Below are 25,932 nucleotides of genomic sequence, written 5' to 3' on the forward strand. Positions count from 1 at the left end.
GTCCCAGCCTGTCCAGTCATTTTTCTTCAACCAGAACCACCACTGTCTGGCCACCCTAGAACTGGATGGGCTGTATCTCTATTCCAAGCCTTTGCCCAAGCCATGACCTCCATCTGGAATGCCCTTTCCCCTCCTCTCCACTGGCTGTCCCGGCCGCCCTCCAGCTGGGATGCAGTCCATCTCCCCTCCTCCTCACAAGAGCACCCAGCCTCTGATCTCCAACTCTGAGCCTTTCCTGCTGCGTGTGTCATCTGTTCCTCCAAGTTTGGGCCTCTGGGCCTGGCTCAGCTCCCCACCATGGGGTAGAGTCCCAGGGTGTGGGACCCTGGCTTTCATTTCCCCAGGCCCACAAAAGCTTCAGCACCCAATGAGGGCTCAAAAATACTTGCAGGATGACTAGACAAATCATCTGCACTCTACAGGAAATGCCATCACCAGGTTAAATTAGCCCACTCCAGCATTAAGGGAATCACTAAAAACTGACTTTTAAACTGTTACGACACACGGCCTGGCATGGTGGCTCAGGCCTATAATCCTAGCACTTTGGGAAGCCGACGTGGGTAGATCACCTGAGGTCAGGAGTTCGAGACTAGCCTGGCCAACATGGTGAAAGCCGTCTCTACTAAAAATACAAAAATTAGCTGGGTGTGGTAGCAGGCACCTGTAATCCCAGCTACTCAGGAGGCTGAGGTAGGAGAATTGCTTGAACCTGGGAGGCGGAGGTTGTAGTGAGCCAAGATGGTGCCACAGAGTGAGACTCTGTCTCAAAACAAAACAACAAAACAAAACTTTTATGACACACCCTTCAGGGTGAAATAAGGGTTGTGGAATATCGAGCAATGGAGAAAATAATTTCTAGAGATGATATGCCTCCAAGGCCCATGCCTAAAGTTTTTCCTTTTTTTTTTTTTTTTTTCCTTTTCGAGACAGAGTCTCACTCCATCACCCAGGCTGGAGTGCAGTGGTGCAATCTCAGCTTACTACAACCTCTGCCTCCTGGGTTCAAGTGATTCTTGTGCCTCAGCCTCCCAAGTAGCTGGAATTACAGGTGTGCGTCCCTACGCCCAACTAATTTTTATATTTTTAGTAAAGATGAGGTTTCCCTATGTTGTTCAGGCTGGTCTCAAACTTCTGGCCTCCAGTGATCCCCCTGCCTTGGCCTCCCAAAGTGCTGGGATTACAAGTATGAGCCACTGTGCCCAGCCCCATGCCTAGAGTTTTCTGTGTATCTCTAATTCATTGACTCTTTATGGAAGGCAGGAACAATTAAGCCCATTTTATAGAAGAATAAGGTGAGGAAGCTTAAGAATAGATTCAAAAACAATGTCACTCAGTTGAGCATACTAAGGGGTGTTTACTATTTGAATTTGTGCTCCCCTTTCTGGGTAATGGGTGTGTATGGAGTGGGGTTGGGTGCTGGGCAGAAGGGTTGAGGCATTCACCATGCACTGTTCCTAGAAAAAGGGCTGCTTTCTTGAACTTCTCCAAAATGCTGGCAGGGTGCAGGCAGCCAGGACACCTGGGACTCCCCGAGGGGAAGGGGGTCAAAGTCCTGTAGCGGGCACCAACTGGCTCTCTAGTGACAGGGAAAAGACCCTCTGGCAGTGACCCCAACCTCCTCAACACCCTGGCTTAAGGATAACATCAGGGGAGGAGTGCCAGCCACCAGCCTTGAGGATGCTCATGCTAGAGGCCACACTCCTGCAGCTGTGGGGAATGGAGTGAGGGGGTCTTGGGATAAATTTTCACAAGGCCCATGATCCCTAGATTTGGTATACAAACTGCATATGTGGGTACACAATCTGGGGAGATGGTCTGTGGCTCTGTGGGATTCTTAGAGGAACCTAGAAGCCTCAATGCTGCTCTCAGGGAAGGAAGAGAAGAAAGGGGAACGGGTAGCAGGGGCCTCAGCTGTGTAACTAGAGCCCAGGAGTATCACATGACCAGGTGGGGGCCTGGCAGTGCAGAGAAACAGGGAAGCAACTGGGAGCGTTGGCCTAGAATCCCATTTCTACCTCGCAACCCCTCTGCGAGGCCGGCATTTGACAGGTGAAGAAGCAGAGGCAGGGCAAGGCAAGTGATCTGCTCAGGTTCCTATAGCTAACAAGCAGTAGAGGCAGGATTTGAACCCATGCCCGTCTCATTCCAAGCCTTGCTCTGCTCCTCACACCAGCCTGTCTTTGAGCAGGGAGTCAGCAGCAGCATCCGCACAGCCTGTGAAGAGCAGCAGGTCTAAAAAGAGGGGTGAGGACAGAAGCCTGGAGGCTACTTTCTGCATTCATCCCACCTGCTTACACCAAACTGTCCGCCTACTCTGCACCTGCACCTGGGCAGCCATGGGTGGCAGGGAAGAGAAAGCTCATGAGTGCACTGGCTTGGCCCCCTTTAGAAGCCTGAGCATCAACTTCCAGGGCCTTCAGAGCATCCGCCATCCTTCTCCATCATTCTCCCACTCCCTGGGTGCCAACTGCCTGCCCCTCCTCTTCTGCCAAGCCTGCACTCTCAGCTCAGAAATTGAAACAGGGATCCATAAGGAGATAAACTCCACATGCTTGCACCCCAAATCAACCCACCTGAGAGGCATTAGACCCCTCTTACACTGCTGGTAGGAATATAAGACAGTGAAGGCACTTTGGTAATTCCTCAAAATGTTAAACATAGTGTTACAAAATGACCCGGCAATTCCACTTCTAGGTATATACCCAAGGGAACTGAAAGCATATTCATACAAAAACTTGCACACAAGCATTCACAGCAATATCACTAATAATGGCCAAAAGTAGAAACAATCCAAATGTCCACTGATTGATGAAAGAATAAACAAAATGTAGCATATGGCAGGGTATGGTGGCTCACACCTGTAATCCCAGCACTTTGGGAGGCCAGGGCGGGCAGATCACCTGAGGTCAGCAATTTGAGACCAGCCTGGCCAACATAGTGAAAATTAGCTGGGTGTGGTGGTGGATGCCTGTAATCCCAGATACTCGGGAGGCTGAGGCAGGAGAATCATTTGAACCCAGGAGGTGGAGGTTGTAGCGAGCCGAGATCGCGCCATTGCACTCCAGTCAGGGCGACAAGGGAGAAACTCCATCTCAAAAACAAAAAACAAAATGTAGCATATCCATACACTAGAATATAAAACAAAAAACAAAAAACAAAAAACATGGAATTCTGATACACACCATAGCAGGATGAACCTGGAAAACACTGTGCTAAGTGAAAGAAGCCATGCACAAGAGACCATGTGCTGTCCCATTCCGCTTCTGTGAAACATCTGGAGTAGGCAAATCCACAAAGGCAGGAAGTGGATTAATGGTTTCAGGGACTGGGTTGAGGGGAAAGAGAGTGAGTGCTCATGGGTATGGGGATTTTGAGCAGGGTTGGGGATGAATACATTCAGGAATGAGTTGGCAGTGATTACTGATTTGTTAATCAATCAGCAATATGTGGTTGTACAACTCTGTGAATAAACTAAAAGCCACTGAACTGTACATGTGAATTTTACATGTGAATTATATCTCAATTAAAAAAAGTTACATGAGAAAAAAAAATCAACTACCTCCCTTCCTCTACAATACATGTTCCACCTGCCTCTCGCTAGGGTGGATGACTCAGCTGTGTTCCTAAGACCATCCTCTCCAGCTGGGCACTGGCTTCGGGCCCCTGCCCCCTGTGCGAGGATCCTGCTGCAACTGTGGTCTCCTCCCTCTCCTGCATTATCCTATTCTCTGTTGGTTTATTTCCATCAGCAGGTAAACATGCTGTAATTTCTGTCACCTTAAAACAAAAACACATTGGCCAGGCATATTGGCCCATGCCTGTAACCCCAGCACTTTGGGAGGCTGAGGCCAGTAGATCACCTGAGGATAGGATTTTGAGACCAGCTGGTCAACACGGTGAAACCCTGTCTCTAATAAAAATACAAAAATTAGCCAGGTGTAGGGGTGGGACTGGGAGCCAGAGGGCGGGAAGATCCAGAGATACCTGCCCTGTTGTCAGTGGACAGAGGATTTCGTCAGTATTCCACCCTAGAGGCCCAAGGCCTGGCAAAACAGGAGGTGGCAGGCACCTGTAGTCCCAGCTACTCAGGAGGCTGAGGCAGGAGAATCACTTGAACTTGGAAGGTGGAGGTTGCAGTGAGCCGAGGTCACACCACTGCACTCTAGCCTGGGTGACAGAGCAAAACTCTGTCTCAAAAAATAATAAATAAATAAATATTTTTAAAATCTCAAAAGTACAATAAAATGAAACAAAACATTTACAAATAAAGCTGGGTGCAGTGGTTCCTTCCTGTAACCCCAACACTTTGGGAGGCTGAGCTGGGAGGATTGCTTGAGTCCCGGAATTTGAGACCAGCCTGGGCAACAAAGTGAGACCCCCTTCTCTACAAAAAATAAAAATTTGCCAGGCCTGTGGTCCCAAATGAGGGACCAACTGTGGGGAGGCTGAGGTGAGAAGATTGCGGGAGGTCAAGGCCATAGTGAGTCGTGACCATGCCACTGAACGCCAGCGTGGGTGACAGAGCAAGACTCTGTCTTAAAAACAAAAAAAAAAATTACAAATCAAAACCCCACCCCTTGGCCTCACCTCTCCCTCCCACAACTGTTTATTTCTCTCTTCCTCCTTATAGAAGCACTTCTTGCCTATCCCCGCTGCCCGCTCCTTCTCTCCACCACTCTTTCTTGAACCCACTCTAATTAGACTTTCATTTCTTTTTTTTTTTTTTTTTTTCTTTTTTTGAGACGGAGTTTCACTCATGTTACCCAGGCTGGAGTGCAATGGCACGATCTCGGCTCACCGCAATCTCCGCCTCCTGGGTTCAGGTAATTCTCCTGCCTCAGCCTCCTGGGTAGCTGGGATTACAGGCACGCACCACCATGCCCAGCTAATTTTTTGTATTTTTAGTAGAGACGGGGTTTCACCATGTTGACCAGGATGGTCTTGATCTCTTGACCTCGTGATCCACCCGCCTCGGCCTCCCAAAGTGCTGGGATTACAGGCTTGAGCCACTGCGCCCGGCCCCTTAGACTTTCATTTCTAACCACTCCATCAAAATGGATCTTGTCAAGCCTCCAATGATATTCATGTCACCAAATCCAATGCGTACTTCTCAGTTTCTCATCCCACGGGGTTCCTGGCCAGCCTCTCATGCAGTTGATGGTCCCCGCCTTTGTGAAGTGCCTTCTTCACTTGGCTGTAGGATGCCACTCTCTCTTAGTCTTTATCGGACTGCAATGACTGATCCTGCTCTGTCCCCTCTTCTCCTAGTCTCTAAATATTGGTGGGTCCTTCTTTAACCACAGTCCTGTTCTTGGTGATCTCTCAGCCTGCAGCTTCTCAGGTCGCCACCCAGATTTCTATCCAGCCCACATGTCTCCCCTCCTACAGGCTCAGATGTCCAGCTGCCACCTTGACTTCTACTTATATGTGTGAACGGCATCTTGGATTTAACATGTCCAAAATTAGACTTTTTTTTTTTTTTTTTTTTTTTGAGACAGAGTCTTGTTCTTTCACCAGGCTGGAGTGCAGTGGCACGATCTCGGCTCACTGCAACCTCCATCTCCCAGATTCAAGCAATTCCCCTGCATCAGCCTCCTAGTAGCTGGGACTACAGGTGTGCGCCACCACGCCCGGCTAATTTTTTGTATTTTAGTAGAGACGGGATTTCACCATGGCCAGGATGGTCTCGATTTCCTGACCTCATGATCCGCCTGCCTCTGCCTCCCAAAGTGCTGGGGTTACAGGCATGAGCCACCGCGCCTGGCTAGACTCTTGATTTCTCCCCGAAACTTGTTTTTCACTATTCTCCCTAATCTTGACAAATGTAACTCTATCATACTAGTTCTTCAAGCCAAAGACTCTTCCCTCTCTAACTGCCCACCCCATATCCTCCATGGACAAATCCTGTCATTTCCTCCTTCAAAACACCTCCAGAATCTACCCTTCTCACCACCTCCTCCACTGGTGCCCAGGCCCACCAGCAGGAGCTTCGTTACTGGTCTCTCCAATTCTGCCATGGTTCCTCTGTGTTCCGTTCACGCCAGAGCCAGAGTGAGCATTTTGAGCATTTTAAACAAGTTAGATCATCTCCTTCCTCTCCTCAAAATCCTCCAAGGGCTTTTTTTTTTCCATTTATTTATTTTATTGCATTTTAGGTTTTGGGGTACATGGAAGAACATGCAAGGTTGTTGCATAGGTGCACACGTGGGAGTGTGATTTGCTGCCTTCCTCCCCATCACCTACATCTGGCATTTCTCCCCTTGCTATCTCTCCCCTACTCCCCACCCCCCACCATCCCTCCCCTATTTCCCCTCAACTGACCCCAGTGTGTAGTGCTCCCCTCCCTGTGTCCAGGTGTTCTCATTGTTCAACACCCGCCTATAAGTGAGAACATGTGGTGTTTGATCTTCTGCTCTTCTGTCAGTTTGATGAGAATGATGGTTTCCAGGTTCATCCATGTCCCTACAAAGGACACAAACTCATCGTTTTTGATGGCTGCATAATATTCCATGGTGTATATGTGCCACATTTTCCCTGTCCAGTCTATCATCGATGGGCATTTGGGTTGGTTCCAGGTCTTTGTTATTGTAAACAGTGCTGCAGTGAACATTCGTGTGCAAGTGTCCTTATAGTAGAACAATTTATAATCCTTTGGATATATACCCAGTAATGGGATTGCTGGGTCAAATGGAATTTCTATTTCTAGTTCCTTGAGGAATCGCCACACTGTCTTCCACAATGGTTGAACTAATTTACACTCCCACCAACAGTGCAAAAGTGTTCCTATTTCTCCATATCCTCTCCAGCATCTGTTGTCTCCTGATTTTTTAATGATTGCCATTCCAACTGGCGTGAGATGGTATCTCAATGTAGTTTTGATTTGCATTTCTCTGATGACCAAAACACCAAAAGCATTGACAACAAAAGCCAAAATAGACAAATGGGACCTAATCAAACTCCACAGCTTCTGCACAGCAAAAGAAACAGTCATTAGAGTGAATTGGCAACCAACAGAATGGGAAAAAATTTTTGCAGTTTACCCATCTGACAAAGGGCTGGTATCCAGAATTTACAAAGAACTAAAACAGATTTACAAGAAAAAAACAAACAAGACCATTCAAAAGTGGGCAAAGGATATGAACAGATACTTTACAAAGGAAGACATACATGAGGCCAACAAACATATGAAAAAATGCTCATCATTCAAGGGCTTCTCATTTACCTACAAAGCCCTGTGAGATCAAGCCCTTCCAGCTACCTGCCTGACCTCTCTCCCGCTAGCCCTGCTCTCACTAGCTCCACAGGCTGGCTTCCTAGCTGTTCCCCATACAGGCCGGCCACACCCGTGCCTCCGGGCCTTTGCACCTGATACTCTCACTGACTGAGATTCTCTTCCAGATACATGTGCAGCTTTCTCCTTTAGGTCTCTGCTCCAACATTCCCTTATCAGGAAGGCCCTCCCTGACCAGCCCACATAAGGCAGCAACCCCTTCCTCACTGTGACTCCCTCACCTTGTCTTATTCTCACATCACAGCATATGTGACACCATACATCTTTGTTTGTGTTCTGTCCCCTCACCCAACTAAAACATAAGCTTCATGTGTGCAGGGGCTTTGATTTGCCAATTGCTACATTCTCAGAGCCCAAAAGAGAGTTGGGTACATTAACAATTATTTGCAGAATGAATTGGTGAACATACCCAGGTATGTAGGATTAAACTCAGGGTTCAATTCATACAATTCTGGACAAAGAGGTATATCCCTAAGTCAGGGACTCAAGCCTCACTCCTGGGCCTCCCTAGACACAGGAACATGTGCTAGTGGCCCCTCATCCATACAGGCAATGGGACCTATTCTTGAAAGCATCAAGCCACCTCACAAATAATACAGACAGGCACAGTGCCTCAATCTGTAATCCTAGCGCTTTGGGAGGCCAAGGTGGGAGGATCACTTGAGCCCAGGAATTCGAGGCTGCAGTAAGCTATGATCATGCCACTGCACTCTGGCCTAGGTGGCAGACAGACCCCATCTCTAAAAATAACAATAATACATATCATATTAAAGCAATCACTGCAACAATAGCATCTACTGAGGTCTGCTATGTGCCAAGCCCCTTGAAAGGTGACTTGTTTCCCTCTTCACTCAGTAACAATAATTAAATACCTAATAGACACCAGGTCTGGGCTGGCATCAGAGATACAATGGTGGGCATAGTCCTTTTCCTCAAGGAACTCACAATTTGTATTTTTTTTTCATTTATCCTTTGCAACAACTATGAGATATATCTCATTTGGATACAGATCCCACTGATGAGGGTGCAAGGTCTTTGTCCAGAGGCAGCCCAAAGGGAGGAGGAGGCCCTGTCACCAGAGCCAGGGCGTGGGGAGCACAGGCTGGCAGAGGCAGCACTGAGGCCTGGGGAAGGTGGCATCACCCAACACAATGGCAGACAGGGGAGGTCTCAGATCTATTGGTCAGGCTGGTGTGCTTCGTCCAAACTGGTCACATAACTTCTAACAGTGGCCAACACGAAGTTCTGAAACTCAGGCAAAACCCCACATTAACTGGTTTATAGGACCTAACTGTCAGCAATGAAAGTGGAAAAACACTTGGATTTTGGGATGCTGACAAATTTGGAATGAGCCCAGACTATGCTAAGAATTGGGTGTGAGGAGCTGCATATTCCACTCACACCTTCATCACTGAGTCCAAGCCTCACTGAGCTGACTCTAGGTCAGTGGCTGGAGGTGGGTCCTTCAGGTCCCACCCTGGCTAGTGGGTCAGGGGTTCCCTGGGGAAGGGCCCCTGGGGCACAGGGTGGCAGCAACAGCAATTTTCCAGCGGTAGAGAGTACTTCACTGTTTTACCAACTAGTGCAGCAGTACTGAGGTGCACCGCTGCAGATCAGCTGTGCTAACTTGTAAAGTGATTTACTCTCACTTGACTAACCTCAATTTCACAGAATTGTCACATGGATGAAATAAGGCATTCTTGTAATAGCCCTTAGCATGAGGCCTTCAAGAAAAGTCTGGTTGGTAGTGACTGCTCTCACTGCTCTGAGGCCAGACAGCAAGAGAGGATTTGGGAGGAGATCTGTCAGCAATGTGAGGAAGAGCTTTCTACCAGAGAGCACTGCCCTGGGCACCATGGAGATCAGTGAGGCATTTCGCAGTGGGGCTGATGCTGCAGGGACAAAGGGTCAGGCCCAGGCCTGCAGGGATGGATTGCATAATCTCAGGCCAGCAGCCATGCTTCCCCATAAAGGGAAAGAGGGAAATTCCTCCCACATCACTGCTGGCAGGGAAAGGGCAGCTTCGCCTTGGTAGGGGACAGGCCAGCTCTGCCTGTACCCCATTCTTAGTCGGGGCCCATGGAAAGTACCCACTCTGTAGTTGGCCTCAGGGCTGCTGAGCATAAAAGCCCCCTGGTAAAGCCCCTGGCTCAGGGAAAAAAAAACTCTCAAAAAGCCCTCTTTTCCTCTCCCTGCCCTTCTAATGTCCTCTCTCCTCCCCAACCCCAGAAAGAATATGGATTCAAGTATGCGGGGAGAAGCCAGGTTCAGGCCCCTCTGAGAAGACAACAGCACTTGTGTCTGAGGTTTGGACAGAAGCCAGGGTAGAAATGTCCCAGCTTCTGAGGGTGCAGGAGAAGAGCCAGGCTTTTGCTCTTTGAAACACTGGGCCCTTGCTTGGGAGACAGGGACACAGACAGGTTGCAGAGCTGGAAGCAAGAGCCCCAAGGTGGAAAGCAGTGTCCGGAGACTCAGGGCCCACTGCTGTTCTCCACTGATGCAAGAAAGATACAAAGTTCCAGAGGCTGGCTGGGTGGGGCGGTGGGGGACGCTGGGAGCCAGTGGGTGAGAAGGCCCAGAGACATCTGCCCTGTTGTAAGTGGGCAGAGGGTTTGGTCAGCATCCCACCCTAGGGGCCCAAGGCCTGGGCCAAAGCAGGAGGTAGTGGGACAGGGTGGAGGACATTCTTGGCAGAGTCAAGAAGCCCAAGACCCGGCTCTCCAGCTAGCTAGGTCTCACTCTAGGCTAGTGACCTCTCCATCTGTACCTCAATTTCCACAACTGTAAAGTGAGGGGCTTAGCAGCCTTCCATCCCTAACCAACATAAAAAATAGGTACACAGAACTCTAAGACAAAAGAAGGAAAGCAGGGACTTGAACAGATATTTATATACCATGCTCATAGCAGCATTATTCATAACAACAAAAAGGTGGAAAGCACCCAAGTGTCCATAAACAGATCAATAGATAATGAAAACATGGTACATCCATACAGTGGAATATCATTTGGCTTTAAAAGGAAAGAAGGCTGGGCACGGTGGCTCACACCTGTAATCCCAGAACTTTGGGAGGCCAAGGGTGGGCAGATCACGAGGTCAAGAGATTGAGACCATCCTGGCCAACATGGTGAAACCCCGTCTCTATTAAAAATACAAAAACTAACTGGGTGTGGTGGTGCATGCCTGAAATCTCAGCTACTCGGAAGGCTGAGGCAGTAGAATCGCTTGAACCTGGGAGGTGGAAGTTGCAGTGAGCCAAGATTGCATCACTGCACTCCAGTCTGGCAACAGAGCAAGACTCCGTCTCAAAAATAAAAATAAAAATTAAGAAAGAAATTCAGAACATGCAGCAACATGGATGAACCTTGAATAGATTGTGCTAATTAAAATAAGCCACCCACACAAAAGGGCAAATATTATATTATTCCACTTATCATAGCACTTAAATGAAGTATCTAGAGTAGTCAAATTCATAGAGACAGAAAGTAGAAGTCAGGTGCAGTGGCTGTAATCACTTTGAGAGGCCGAGATGGGTGAATCGCCTGAGGTCAGGAGTTTGAGACCTTCCTGGCCAACATGGTGAAACCCCATCTCTACTAAAAATACAAAAATTAGCCAGGTGTGGTGATGTGTGCCTGTAATCCCAGCTACTCAGGAGGCTGACGCAGGAGAATCACTTGAGCTCGGGAAGCAGAGGTTGCAGTGAGCCAAGATTGCGCCACTGCACTCCAGCCTGGGTGACAGAATAAGACTTCATCTCAGAAAAAAAAAAAAGAAAAGAAAAGAAAAAGAAAGTAGAATGCTGGTTCCAAGGACTGAGGAGTGGGGAGAATGGGGAGTTAGTGTTTAAGGGATAAAGGATTAATAACCCAAATATATAAGAAACTCAACTCACTAGCAAAAAAAGAAATAAAAAAATAAAAAAATTCTGATTTAAAGGGCAAAAGACCTAAATAGGCATTTCTCAAAAAAAGACATACAAATGGACAGCAGGTATATGAAAAAATGCTCAACATCACAAATCATCAGAGAAATGCAAATCAAAACTACAATGAGATGTCATTTCACCCCAGTAAGAATGGCTATTATCAAAAAGACAAAAATCACAAATGCTAGGGAAGATGTGGAGAAAAGAATGTTTGGATACTGCTGGTGGGAATATAAACTAATACAGCCACTATGGAAAATGGCGCGGAGATTCCTCAAAAAACTAAAAGTAGAGCTATCTCAGTACACTGAAGTGATACCTGCACTCCCATGCTTACTGCAGCACTACTCACAATAGCCAAGAGTAGAAGCAACCTAAGTGCCCTTCAGTGGATGGATAAAGAAAATGTAGCATATATACACAATGGAATATTATTCATCCATAAAAAAGAATGAGGTTGGCGCAGTGGCTCATGCCTGTAATCCCAACACTTTGGGAGGCTGAGGTGGGCAGGTCACCTGAGGTCAGGAGTTCGAGACCAGCCTGGTCAACATGGTAAAACACCTCATCTCTACTAAAAATTCAAAAATTATCAGGGCGTGGTGGTGGGCGCCTGTAATTTCAGCTACTTGGGAGGCTGAGGCAGGAGAATCGCTTGAACCCAGGAGCGGGAGGTTGCAATGAGCCGAGATTACACCACTGCACTCCAGCCTGCGCGACAAGAGCAAGACTCCACCTCAAAAAAAAAAAAAAAAAAAAAGAGAGAAAAATTCTGTCATTTGCAGCAACACGGATGGAACTGGAGGTCATTATGTTAAGTGAAATGTCAGGCACAGAAAGACAAATACCGCATATTCTCACTCATATGTGGGCGCTAAAACAGTGGATTTCATGGAGGTAGAGTGGAATGACTGACAGCAGAGGCTGGGAAGGGTGTGTGGGTAGATGAAGAGAAGTTGGTTAATGGGTACAGAAATACAGAGAGATAGAAGGAATTTGTTCTAGTATTTGATAGCACAATAGAGAACAGTTAACAATAATTTATTGCAAATTTCAAAATAGCTAGAAGAGAAGAATTGTAACATTCCCAATACAAAGAAAGAATGTTTGAGGTGACAGATATGCTGATTACCTGGATTTGATCATTACTGTGCCCTCAAAATATGTATAACTATGATATATCAATAAAAGAAAAGGAAGCAAGCAGAATAGTGGTTGCCAGGGACTGAGGAGAGGGAGAATGGGGAAGTCAGTGTTTAATAGGTAGAGTTTCAGTTTGAGAAGGTGAAAAAGTTCTGGAGATGAATGGCAGGGATAATTGTAGAACAAAGTGAATGCTCTATACACGTAGGGATGGTTAAGACGGTAACTTATGTTATGTATACTTTATCGCAATAAAACAAACACAAAGCTGCATGGCTCTGCCTAAGGTTTGAGGCTTCCTGATTCATGAAGAGAGAGGACTGCGGTGAGAGAGGTGACACGGCTGAAAGCCGGGGTGAGGTGGGGATCCAAAGTCGGAGAAGTGAGGAGAGGGCTGAGAGCATGGAGAGGTGGTGCTGCTGGAGTGAACCCCACAGCGGAGAGGTGGGGACCAGACGGAGAGGGAGAGAGGCTCCCAGGGTTGGGCCTTGACAGTGTAAAGTGAGATAAGGATCCCAAACCCTTGTGGGAAAGAACTCAGGGTAGGCTTGCTCCAAAGCCTGGGGGTCCCACAGCCACAGGAGAGCCTGGCTGCTGGCCCCTGCTGCCAGCCAGCTCCTGTCTCTTAGGTTCTGGGAGGACACAGGCAATGCCACTTCTAGGAAGAAAACACAAAACAGGTTTGCAAGAATGAAGGCAGCCTGTGAGAATCAGCAGCATGGAAGCCACAGAGAAGGCTTCCTTAACCAGCTTGCAAATCTCTGATGTGAGATTGAGATCACAACCGGAGCACCTGGCCCTCGGAAGGACCCTGGGTGAGGAGTGGGAAGGGCAGCGGAGGCATGAGAGTCTGGCCACACCCGCTTCTTCCTGGGATTTCAGCTCCCCTACCCAGAGGCACAAGGATGCACTGTGCTGTCAGAGAGGATATCCCTACGCAACCAGACGGACAGCGGATAGGAGTCCACAGGTAGCTCAAACTATTGCTGGTTGTATGAAACTTTGTTTTCTTTATCCATAAAACAGAAACAACAGCAGCAACTACGGCAATAGCATTTGTAAGGATTCAAAGACAGCAAATGCAATGTGCCTAGCATGGGCCTTCCACACAGTTTCTGCCCATTAAATACCCCTGTCACCAAAATTACCATTCTCTTCCTTCTCCTGGTCATTGTGCTGCCATGTTTTTATCTTTCTGAGTTTGGAAGAAGAGAAACTGCAGAGCTGAGAGCCCCTGGAGTTCAGTGGGTATAGGGCAACCAAGGGCACCTCCAGGCTTAGCACCTCCCCGAAAATGGCATGGCCTCAGGGGAGCAGGACCTCTGGGATCCAGATGCCCAGAGAAAAGTCCTGGCCATCCGAGGGCTGCAGCCCACTCCAGCAAAGTTCAGCCCCAGAAAGGTTCAGAATTACACTCAAGCCTAAATACAACCAGCCTTTGGTTAAAGTTCTCAAAATAGGGAGCACTCTTTCACATGTCATACTAAATAATAATTCATTGCAATGTTTTAAGTCTTTCTTTTCTTAGTAGCCAATCTAACGGAGTAGAGAAACACCTAATCTGGGAACCTGGTGTCTATTCCTGTGGAACACCTGGGTGGGCAATGGCCTAAACTGGGCCTGACTCTGGTAGCAGAATTAGAGGCTTAGCAAATTCATGCTTCTAACGTAATGCCATGGAGAGCCCGGGCACTTCAGAACACAGGCTTTGCAAATGCACGCTTCTAATATAACGCTGCGGCCATGTTTCCCCTCTCCCTGCTGCTCCTGCTAGAAATGTTATCACAAATTCTTCCTAAACATCAACCTTGAGGAAAACTTTTTCCTTAGAAATCAATTTAACATCCAAAGTTACTCAGGAAAAAAGTTAGAGAAGTTTATATGGCCACAGAGAAAAATACTGATTGAGTTCCAACCATGTACCAGGCGTTACTTCTTACATGCATTATGCAATGTGTTTCAGAATGTTTTCTACAGAACGTAGTTCAGAATCATGTGCAAAAATGACCCCTTTGGGAAGCCCTAAGGACAATGTATCCTATCAATACACTTCTAATATATGTTTGCACAGTAAGGGTACTTGTAAGTCCTGCAGTGAAGAAATTTTCTTACATTTACTTAACTCAGTATATCCCAAAGTGTGCCGCATATTCCAACAGGTGATGCATGACATGATTTTAGAAAGTGCACAAATGTAAGTTTTAATTTTAATAGTTATATATGCATATTATTGTAATGTGAGTTAGAAAAAAATAATACAGCTAGCACATCAATCCTGTCACTACACATACATTGTTCAAGGTTTATTCATTCATTTGGTCATTCCACAAATGTTTACTGAGGGCTTACTAAGAGCCAAGTAGTATTCTAGATGCTAGGAATAATGCAGTAAATACATAAAGTCCCTGCTCTCAGACATTTATATTTTAGTCAGCAGAGACAAAAACACAAACCAACAAGAAAAACATGGAAAGAGATACTGTGTTCAAGGGTTGGAAGCCTCAACATTGCTAAAATATCAATTCATCTCAAACTGAGCTACAGATTCAACACAATCCAAACCAAAATCTAGAATTTTAGAATTTAACTGATTCTAAAATTCACACAGAAATATCTTAGAACCCGGACTAGCTAAAACAACTTTGAAAAAGAACAAAGTTGGAGATTTAATACTACCTGATTTCAAGACTTACTACATAGCTACAGTTATCAAGACAGTGTGATACTGGTGATAAGACAGATAAATAGCTTGAAGAAACAGAAAATATAAACATTAAGTTGTCACCAAAGATACAAAGGCAATTTAGTGGGAAAAGGATAATTTTTTCAACAAGTAGTCCTGGAATAACTGCATATCCATATATAGAAAAATGAACTGTTATTTCATATTTCATACCATATACAAAAATTAACTCAGGGTAGATCATAAACCTAAATGTAAAAGCAAAACCATCAAACTTCTAGAAGAAAACACAGGAAAAAAAACCTTTGTGACCTTCAGTTAGGCAAAGGTTGCTCAGATGCAACACGAAAAGCACAATCCATAAAAGAACAAACTGATCAACTGGACTTCATCAAAATGTACAACTCTGGTCTTAGAAAGTATTAAGAGAATGAAAAACAAGCCACGGACTGGGAGAAAACATGTATGAATCACCTATCTGACAGAGGCACTGTATCTTAGCTGTTTCCAAAGCTTACCTCCTAGATGTACATTCATTCTGTGATGAATGGATCTTTGTTTAAGAGCAAGACTTAGGCAATACAAAACACTCATCAGTAAGAATCCAGAACTGTGGTTGTCTAGCCTCCGAATCTCCTAGAGGGTGTGTTAAAACACACGTTGTTGGGCCCACCCTCGGAATTCCAAAGCAGTATGGGCCTGAGAATGTGCATTTCTCATTAGTTTCCTGATGCTGCAGTTGCTGCTGGCCCGGCTGCCACACTTAGGACTAGTAAACCAGACTAATTCACACTCAGCTGGAAACACAATGTCAGATGCAAGAGATTCCCCACAAAGGACAAGTACCAAATAAACTATGTTCACTAAGAAACAACTGATTTTTCCCTTTTTTATTAGCTAAAGACATCCTAACTGTTAATCAAAGATTTTGATCAGCAAGAAAAAACAAACCTGACATCACTGAGTTGGCATGATTCTAGCCTCCCCTCTTTGCTGAATGCATATTTTGGTTTCCATGAAACCTCGTAAGCCCTCTATGAAGGCCTTCCTTTTTCAGAATTCACCCTGAAAACGATACATGGCTTTATACCAACCATCCCATAACAGCAACATTAAGGAAACCATCTTGCCCCACTGAAACCTGTCACTGTCCCTGATCCTCCCCATCTACTGTCCCACCCAATGCAGGGCTGCCACCCAGGTCTCACCGTCCAAGATGGCCCACTGATTGTCAATCTCTGTATGTTTCAGGTAGGAGTCTTCAATGGTGGGGTCATAGTCAGGTACAAAGATCTTCTGGAAAAACTGGATGGTGAGGGCACTTTTGCCCACACCCCCATCCCCCACCACCACCAGCTTATATGTGGGGAGGTTGTCACTGGGGACAGCGCTGGTTGCCATGGTTCTTGTAGGTCAGACCTGCGGAAGCAAGACATGTAGAATGAGGCGGAGGGCTTTTTTCTTTTTAACTTAGGGGAAAATATTCATGTGTTTTCCTCCTTTATAAGGTAATAAATATTCTCAATTATAAAGAGGCTTGAAAATGAAGAAATGCAAAATAAAATAAAAGCATTACCCCTGGTCTCACTACCCAGAGACAGTCACTGTTAAAGTGATCTATTCAACCATCATTTATTCAACACCAATTATATGCCAGGCCTGGTGTTGAGGACACAGTACCACTGGTCTTGTTTAACAAGGACAGCCAGAAGCCATGACAAAGAAACTTTTGGCCACTAAACTCTACTTGTGCAGGTTAACACAAGGGCAGTGGTCTGAGCAGGGCTGGCATGAAGGCTCATCTTTCACATCCCCTCTTATTAACTGGGCTGCTATGCTGAAAAGGATTTGAAGCTGTGTCTAAGCTTAGAAAGGGGGCCATGATTGCTTAGCACACCTGAGCTCAGGGACCCTGAGGCCTCTTCCAAGTCTCAGAATTCTATAATTCTGACTCCTTTCTCTCTGCTTCTTGCCCTGTATTATACACAAAGTCATACTGGGATCTTAGGGCTTCTGTTCAACCTCATTTTATTTGGGGAAGAGTAGGGTAGGAGCAGGTCGAAGTTTTGTTTTGATGCTGTTGAGGCCAGCTAAGGCAGTGGTTCTCAACAGGGGGACCTTTACCCCCAGGGATATTTGCAATGTCTAGGATATTTCTGGTTGTCAAAATGTAGTGCGTGCCACTGGCATCTGTTCAGCAGAGGCTTGGGATCATACAATGCACAGGGCAGTCCCCCCTCCAATGAAGAATTATCCAACCTAAAATGTCAGTAGTGCAGAGGTTGAGAAACCCTGAGCTAAAGTGACCAGGAGGCAGCTTGAAGTAGGCCCAGGATTCTAAAGAATGATCAGGCCTTAACAGAAGTGAAGAGTGACCTTTGTAAACAGTGTTGCAACTTGACAAGGAGAGGTGGGAGGGAACCTGCTGGAGGCACTCAGAAGGAAAGGAGGGAAGCCAGGATCTGTGGTCATGATGGAAGCCACAAGTTTCCAGGAGGCTGACAGCACCAAATGTTAAACACAGGTGTGGGTAAGAGGATCCTCCAAAGAACAACTTGGGGGTTGTGGCCAGGAACCTGAACTGCTAACTTACTGTGGATCCTGCCAGGAAGAAGCAATGCTACCTCCTGGTAGGGGATTCTGGGTAGCACAAAAATGGACCCTGAATCGATGGAGGGAAAGCTTGATCCTACTTCTGTGCAGAATAAGAGAAAGAATCCCTGTGCAAGTTGGAAGGGGAAAAGGCATGGTATACGTGTGACCAGGAAACTGATGGTCTCACAGACAGGAGGGTGGCAGCAAAGCCAGGAGGACAAAGAACTGGGTGCCCTGCGTGCTCCGCCACTACTTGGAAAAGCCACGATCTCTCTGAGCCATAGGACCCTCATCTATGAGTTTAAAGGGCTGGATGAGATTACTTTTATAATTATTTTCAGCTCTAAAAGTCTTCAATTCTAGATTTTGACAGAAAGGGGGTTAGACACAAATGTGGGTTATGTGGCCACACCGGTTTGCATGGGGCTACGGGCAAGAGTCACTGCATTCTCCTCTGCAGTTACTGAAGGCTGATGTTGACATTTAGGACTTTCCCAAAGTGTCAGGAAGTACAACTTTTCTACACTGCAGTGAAAGTGCAAATCTGCCTAGGCTGTACTGAGAACACACTTGCATACATAGATTCATACTCTCTCTGCAGCTCTACCCCATGTGAGAATTTATTCTGAGGACATAATCAGAGAAGTGGAGAAAAATGTTAAGAATGGGGGAAAATAGAAATAATGTTAGCGGGAAAAGTTAAAGAAAAAGTGTATCTATATAATGGAATACTATGCAGTCATTTAAAAGGAAGATATTCACTAACCTAGAAAAAGTGCATTGTTATGTATGAAAACAAAAACAGGCTACAAAACAGCTAGTAAGCACATCTGATCCACCTTCCACGAAGAGGCCCACTGAGTCTACACAGCCAGGTGAGGATCCAGGCATCAAGAGGGGTAGCAGTTGGTTGTCTCTGAGGCAGATTTCAGGGTATTTTCATTTCCTTAATGTTTCAATTTTCTATAACAAGCATGCATTGTATTTGTGTACTGGAAAAGTTTAACACTATTAAAATGATCCCAACTAAAGAAAATGTTCAAGCCACCTGAAAATGTCTGATTTCCTCTCATTCGAGTGGGGATTTCAGCTCCTTTGGGGCAGGATAGGACCAGGTACTGGCTGCAGCCCCGGGGTCTGTTCCAGCATCTCCCTACAATACTGGACAGGCTGAGGCTTCACTTAACTGAGCTCACCATGGCCAAATCCATGACAGTGAAGGCAGGCCAAGGGGAGAGGGCAGAAGGGAGTTACAGGACGACAGAAATGGGGAGGGAGGAGGTAGCCCAGTGGCCTCTCTCCTTTGACTCTCAGGGCAGCAGAGCGTGGGATTGGCTCCTCACTGGCCCTCAGCAACTGCTGCCCTGGCCTGGGCAATGACACTGGGCTGTGAGTTAAAGGTGTTTGCTGGTATCTGGCTGTTTTTAAAGCTTCCATTCTCTGCTGGCAGCGACATAATTAAAAAATGCTAAGTGGGTAGGAAGATATCGAAAAGGAAAACAGTTTCTCTTTATTTCCTTCTCAAAAAAAAACAAGATAAGAAACACACTAGTAAACATGCTGGAGGACATGAATGAACCTTTGAGTTGGCGCTCAGACCACCCACAGCCAAATCACCTGGGGACTCCTTAAAAAAATGCCCTCCGCTTGCCAAGGCAGCTGGCAGGAAATAGCCAGTGGGGGCCTCCTCCTTTCGACAGCACCCTGCTCTCAGAGTTTGAACCTTCAGAGACCCCAGGGAGCCACGCTGGGTTCCCTTCCCACTTGGGGTTTCCTCCTAATTTGGATGCAGTGGAACAGGGCTAGACTACTCAATTCACACAAACACCAGACTGGGTCCCTTGTGGTGAAAACCCTTTCAGTGCCCCTCACAGCTGAGGAGGAAAGTCCAGGCCCCCTCACAGGACATTCAGTGCCTGTCACCGGCTGCCACTGCTGACCTCTCCAGCCACACCTGTGCCACAGCCCCTGACACTCTACTCTCACCCCAACCTGCTTTGTGGTCTCCCAATGTGACCTGTGGTCACGCTGCAGCCTCTGCACACACCTAAGACCCCCAGGAGAGCACATACCTCTTCATGGGTCAGCAGCAGGCACTGCCTCCACCTGCGCTTTCAGCCCAGAAGTTTCTGCCACAGAGGCCACCATGATGCTTAGAATCTTCTACGTGTTTACTGTGCACGAAAGGACAGGGACAGCATCTTGTTCTCTGTACTCCCAGAGCCTGGCACAGCACTGGCACAGGGCAGGTACTTACTGAATGAACTCGAAGCTGAACACGCATTTCTGAACAATGGTCAGACAACCTATGCATCACAGAGCTGGCTTCCCCATGGACAGAGCTAAGGGACAACTCTCTCAGCCGGGGTTTGAGACTGTGTCTCTCCTTCCACTAAGAGATCAGCCAAATGGCACAGACATTTGGACCCTCTGGAATCAAGTGTGAGCCAGGAACAAAGAAGGGGTTTCCAGGGGTGGAGAATGAGTCCAGAGAACCCCCCCAATTCCTAAAGGTGCTAGGCTGTATCTCCTCTTGATAGGCATACTTCTCCAGCAACAACCCCTGCCCCGCCCCCCGGGCCTGCCCAGAAAAAAAACCCAGATAAAATGATGTCTTTGCAGATGGGGAGGTCAAGATGCCAAGAGGCATGAACCACACTTCTACAGAATAAGCTGGTCTCATGCGGTACAGAGACAGAGTTTTAAAAAACCACTCACAAGCTATGACGAAAGTCACCACAGAATGAAAAGCTGGTTGGCTGGTGGTTAAGGAGCAAACTGCTTACTCACAGCACCCTCTCCTTTCCAGCCTTCTCAACTTCAAAGCACCTCAGAGATCATTCTAGGATGTTGGGTCATCACTTTTGGGGATGATGGATGTGACCCTTTGAGGGGGAAGGTGGTATAAGGTAGACTTGGGGTTCTCCTTAAAGCTTCCCCACTATTTTCTGTGCTGAATACTCTCCTATTGACCAGTTGAGTAACCTTGGGCAAATTACCTTCCATGGCCTCAGCATCTTATTAGTAAAGTGGGTTAGTTGGAGCCTCATGCTTTGCAGAACTGCTCTAAGCATGAAATAAAATGTATGCGATATGGCGAGCGCTGAGAAGATGCCCAAAGGTTTGCTTTCTCACCTCATTTACTTTGCTCCCAAGCAGAGGGAGCACACACACACACGTACACACACATACACAACTCTCTCATTCCCAGCTCCAGCCTACTCTCAGCACGAGAAGCCTCATTGCCATCTCTGCTCTGTTAATAGCCAGACAAAATAGGCCTGTGTGGGAACATCACCCATTGTTTCCATGGGAAATGGCTCCGAGGTTCCAGGCAGCCCCATCCACGCAGAAACCAACTTTGGGAACAGCAGCCACTTGGCTGTGGGGGCGGCTGAGCTGGTTCCCATAGCAACCACTGCTCCCAGGGCCCCGCCCAGGCCACAGGCTGCATGGCAACCCAAACCGTTGTTCATATTGAAAACTGCCTAAAAGGCAATATCGCTTCCCCAATAATTTTAATAACATGTGTACAAAAACCTCAGGTATCTGTAAATGGAAAAATAAGTTCGTTTGGCTGTTGTCTGCCTCCTGCTCCCTTTCTTTCCCTATGAGTAGAATCTTCTGGCATGGTTTGAAGTTGTTTCCCTGAATGCTAGATTTACCTCATTAAACAGACTGTAAGCTCCACAAGGACAAGAGCCATACCCTCTCATTACTTTGCCTCTCACGGGGTCAGGCAGGGCCCAACACACAGAAAGCTTAGTCTCTACTCACACTGCCCTTATCACTGCCCCAGTGCGGTCTTCCACCCACACAGGCCTCCCTTGTGCTAAGAAGCAGGGGGTCATACCCATCCTTCTGAAAGGGGCCGCCTCACACCCCTAGGAAGTGGGTTGCTGGGTGGACTGATCGCCCCAGTATAACGTTTTCACTCAGCAATCTTCAAAGTTTGCGGGGTGGATCTAAGACCTCCCAGGAATAGTCTGTGTAAAGGCCCCATGGTTCTCAGTGGGACAGCTTGGGAGGTCAGGAACAGCCTTAACTCAGAGATACGCAGCCCAAGTTCTACAGCGGCCTCCAATACAGACTCCCTGTGTGACCTCGGGCAAGTTTCTTAACTTCCTGGTGCCCAGTTTCCCCATCTATAAAACAGAAGAACAGGCCCCAGGAAGCTGTAAGGCCCCAGTAAGGAAAACCTGGAGAGGCTCTCAGCAAGGGCATATGCATCAACAAAGTAGTTGGGCCCCTGCTTTCCCTTCAAGCTGGTAGGCTTTGGAGATTTAAACCATTTCCTTGCCCCATCCACAGCCCTAGGGAAGGAAGGGTTTCCAGAGGACCTGACGCGGTGACAGATATAAACGCCCAGGACAGCAGCAGGCCCCAGCAGCCCCCACAAAATGGCAAAATGGTAGGGCTGGGTGGTTCTTACCCCTCACGAAATTTGCCTCTTCTTCTCAGGTTTCCAGGTTCCAGGGCTTCTACAAAGCTCGTTTCCCAAAACATTAGCCTAAAACCACGGTGCCCATTGTTCTATGGGACCAGCACATGTCAAATGAATGGCTTCAGCTACAGATGTTGCCAAGGAGTCCACAGGCCCCCTGGCCGCTCCATGCACTCCACCCCACCCAGCACCACTTCCAAAGCAGTGTCCTATGTCCTGGCTGGGAAAATGGTGCCCAGAAGGAGCTGTATAGCAGCAACAACACCCACCCTTTGCAGACACCTGTGTGGACTGGTTAGATGCCGAAGGGCATGTTAGAACTGTCACGCCACACTGTCCCCAATTCCTTTGCCAATTCCTTTGGCTGCATCACATGGCTTTTCTTTTCTTAGGGTAATGTCTTCACGATTCACTACCCTACAGGGCACTCTATCACTGTTGCTCCTTCCCTTGGCCCTGACCTTAGGACCACAGATTCTAGGAGGCTGGGCCAGTGGCCAATCCAGAGGCTCTCCCAGAGACACTTCCAACTTTATTGAAGGTTTGACATTTACTGCTCTTTGCTTCTGTACTTCTATACTAATTTTTTTTAAGAGTTCCCCTCAGCCCATCAATTAAATGGCAAGTTTTTAGGTAACTCAGGCTAGAGGGGGAGGACACATTCCTTATTAATGGAGCTCTTAGGAAAGTGAAGGGACTTTCATTCACATTGAGCTGAATTAGGCCCGGGAAGCTAATTTCATCTCTACGATGTCTGGGTGTGCCCAACCCAGAGGGATAAGGACTCGCTGAGGGGAGTGACCCAACCCATGTGAAGGAAATGGCTCCACATTCCAGGAGCTGCCCTTCCCTTCTGCACAATTCCCAGAAATGGGCAGCTTCGCCAGAGTGCTGACCTGCAGGCTGTGCATAAATGGCATGTGACCCCATAGGGGTCTAGGCCACTTGGCACCCCGTAAGGCTTCATTCTCTGCTCCCCAGGACTTTGCTCCAGCCCCTTGTTTCATATCTTTGCTAAGCCAAGTGTGGCACTGTCACTGGGCCTCTCAACTCCTCTAACTCAACTCCTCAGCCTGCTTTTTAGCTCACTCCATTCTTAAGCCCTAACCACCCACACAACTGTACATGATTTCATGCTGTAAACATCAAGTCTAGATGGCAAGTAGGTGGCATGGGTGCTGCTCCTCCCCATTCCAAGAGCCCCCGCAGACAACGCTGATGGATCACGGTCCCTTTCCTTGTCAACACAGGACTCTTGGCAGCAGAACACAGTGACTGCTCCAGAGAGAAAATCTGTTTGCTGCCCCAGATCTAACCCACTATCCTCTAGTTCCCTCTAAAACACCCCACTTAGTGCCCATCCTTTTCCATGGGAAGGGCTCAGGACCTTTAGTGGTAGCCTGCCTGGTGATCTCTGGAGCTCTCTATTACCCATGTTTTCTGTTAATCTACCAATCCCTGCTTTTCTTCCAGTCTCAACTCCTCTGCCAGGAGCACACCTGGACTGCTGTCAGCAGAGCAGGGATGATCAGACAATCCAGAGATCCAAGCAAAGGCCAAGGTTGAAGTAAGTTAGGGAGGGACAGTGTCCTTGGGCTTACTCATGGCCCCCAAGTACCACATGCTTCCTCACATGGCAACCGTCAATACCTCGGTCTTTCCCACCTCTCGAACAGGACTCAGGGCGTAGCCATCTGTGACCCAGCACTATGAGTCTCAGAGTAGGTGTGCAGGAACCACCTGCCATGACAATTATAATTAAATAGTGATCATGTGAAAAGCAATAGGAACGTTTAAGATAAGCAATGTGTCAGATGCTGTTGGAAGACTTTAATTTTCATAACAACCCTAGGAGGTACAGATTCTGATTATCCCCATTTTACAGTGAAAGAAACTGAGACATGGAGAAGTAAAATAACTTTTTGAAGGTCACCCAGCTAGAAAGAGGCAGTGTCAGGATCTGAAAACACACAGCGTGGTTCCAGAACCACTGCCAGCCTGTGGTGCTATGCGTCCTCTGCTGGCTAGGGGCTGGCGAGTATGTGTGTGGAGTCAGGCCACGGCAGAAGGCAGCTGATCCAGGAGTGCTGGGAAGAGGTTAGCAGTGAGCTGGGAGGCGGTGTCAGTCTGAGACGCCCCCAGCGTCAGACTGCTGCCCATGTGGGTGGAACAGCTGGGCAGGTCAGAGCTTCAGAGGCAACCAGGGCAAATACCAGTCATCAAAAATAGACGCTTCTCACCCCAGCACCCCAGATCCAGGCTGGGAAAGCTTGCTGACTAGGGCATAGATCTGGTATCATTAGGTAGCCCTCCACCCTGAGGACTAGTGAGGAGGCTGAGGGCACCAAGCTAAAACCCTTATTTCTAGCACCTCTATTTAGACCCTTCCCCCCATATGGGTCCCTGCCCCAGCCTTGGCCCATCTCCCTGTGGTCCTACACTCAAGCTGCTCCCTGCCCAGCTCAGGACTGGCCCCTCAACTGGAACTCCTGGCCAAGGGGCTTCAGCTACACAGATAGCCTGCAGCCCTAGGCAAGTTACTTTCTGTACCTTGGTTTTCCTTTCTGTAAAAGTAGGGGCAGTGGCAGCATTTGCCTCATGGTGGCTGTGAAAGGCTACATTTATTTGCTTGGCCCAGTATCTGGCACATGGTGGCTGTTCAACAGATATCAAGTTGTTACCATCATCAACATCCTTCTTTGAAGTCCATCCCAAGTCCCTCCTCCTGCTTCTCTAAAGCCTTTCTTGAGTTCCGTGAGTGCCCTGCAAACTGGCAGATTCCATAGGTGACAGCTCAACACAGCTCAGCCTCCTACTGCTCCCTCCTCGGAAGGCTCCCATGCTGATCTGTGTGTGGGGCTCAGCTCCCCGACTTTGCCTTGGAGGGCAGCACGCATGTCTCAGCCGGCCACTGAATCCCTACAGCAGTGCCCAGGACAGCAAGTCCTCCAAGGCTTGCTGAATGAATGGTGGATGAAAGGGAAGCTCCTCAAGACAGCTTCTCAGATGGCTTTTTTTGCATTTCTCCAAGTATTTAGGAGTTGCTTGTTCACACTCCTGAATGTGTGTGGAAGAGAATGTAGAAGATACCAAACTGCCAGCAAGTTCAGCATGAAACAAAGTTCTCCCTCTGGTTTCTAAATCCAGAAGAGCTCTCCATCACGAAACCTAGCCATACTCTGGGTACCCTGTGGTTTGTGGGGGTATATCCTCTAACAGGTCACATGACATGAGAAAGGTCCCAGTTTTACGTGAGCCTGGAGACGGATGAGCAGGAGTAAAGCGGGTGAGGAACCAGTGTTGGCCAGCCTCCTCTCAAGACACGCATGCTCAGGCTCCGTGGGATCACACACAGCCAGTCAATGCTCAGAGCACCTCCTGTGTGTTTGGTCCTGGGAACTGCAGATACCAAAATAAATGAGCCTGAGCCCAGCCCTGCCCGGGGGGTCAGAGTATGTGTTTTGCGGGGGAAGCAGGCAGAACATTATGGTATATGGGGTAAGTAATACAGGAGCATAGGAGTAGGAGGCATCTCACCCAGCCTGGGGGTGCTGCAGAAGGCTTCCTGGTAGAAGTGATGCAGAATGGAGTCTTAAAGGCCAAGTAGCTATTAGCCAGGTAAACAATAAGGACAAGCATGTCCCAGGTAAAGAATAGAAACGACAAAGGTATAATGCATGGAGGCAGGAAAAGCCAAGGAGGCACTGGGTACTGCAAGCAACATGACGTGGCTGGAATATGGAGTGTGTGTGTGCATGGCAGCGGTGATGGGTATGGGGGGTAAGAGTGGCAGGGGAGGAGGTCACTGTTGGCTCCCTGGAAACTAGAGGTCTTCATCTTTACATCCCTA

The 25,932-nt window shown here is 47.6% G+C and overlaps 1 protein-coding gene across 4 annotated transcripts in view; it reads right to left on the reverse strand.

Moving 5' to 3' along the window:
• Nucleotides 1-25,932, reverse strand: part of MRAS (muscle RAS oncogene homolog) — a 59,248-nt gene that overhangs the window by 18,053 nt on the left and 15,263 nt on the right. For all 4 annotated transcript variants that reach the window (XM_032265264.1, XM_032265283.1, XM_032265293.1 and 1 more), the window contains exon 2: nt 16,252-16,462. In XM_032265264.1, the coding sequence (XP_032121155.1) occupies nt 16,252-16,444 (193 nt within the window). In that variant the 5' untranslated portion in view covers nt 16,445-16,462. The remainder of the gene's footprint in view (nt 1-16,251; nt 16,463-25,932) is intronic.

This window comes from Sapajus apella, unplaced genomic scaffold, assembly GCF_009761245.1.
Source record: "Sapajus apella isolate SASKATOON/1434 unplaced genomic scaffold, GSC_monkey_1.0 scaffold4, whole genome shotgun sequence".
NCBI classification, from domain to species: Eukaryota; Metazoa; Chordata; class Mammalia; order Primates; family Cebidae; genus Sapajus; species Sapajus apella.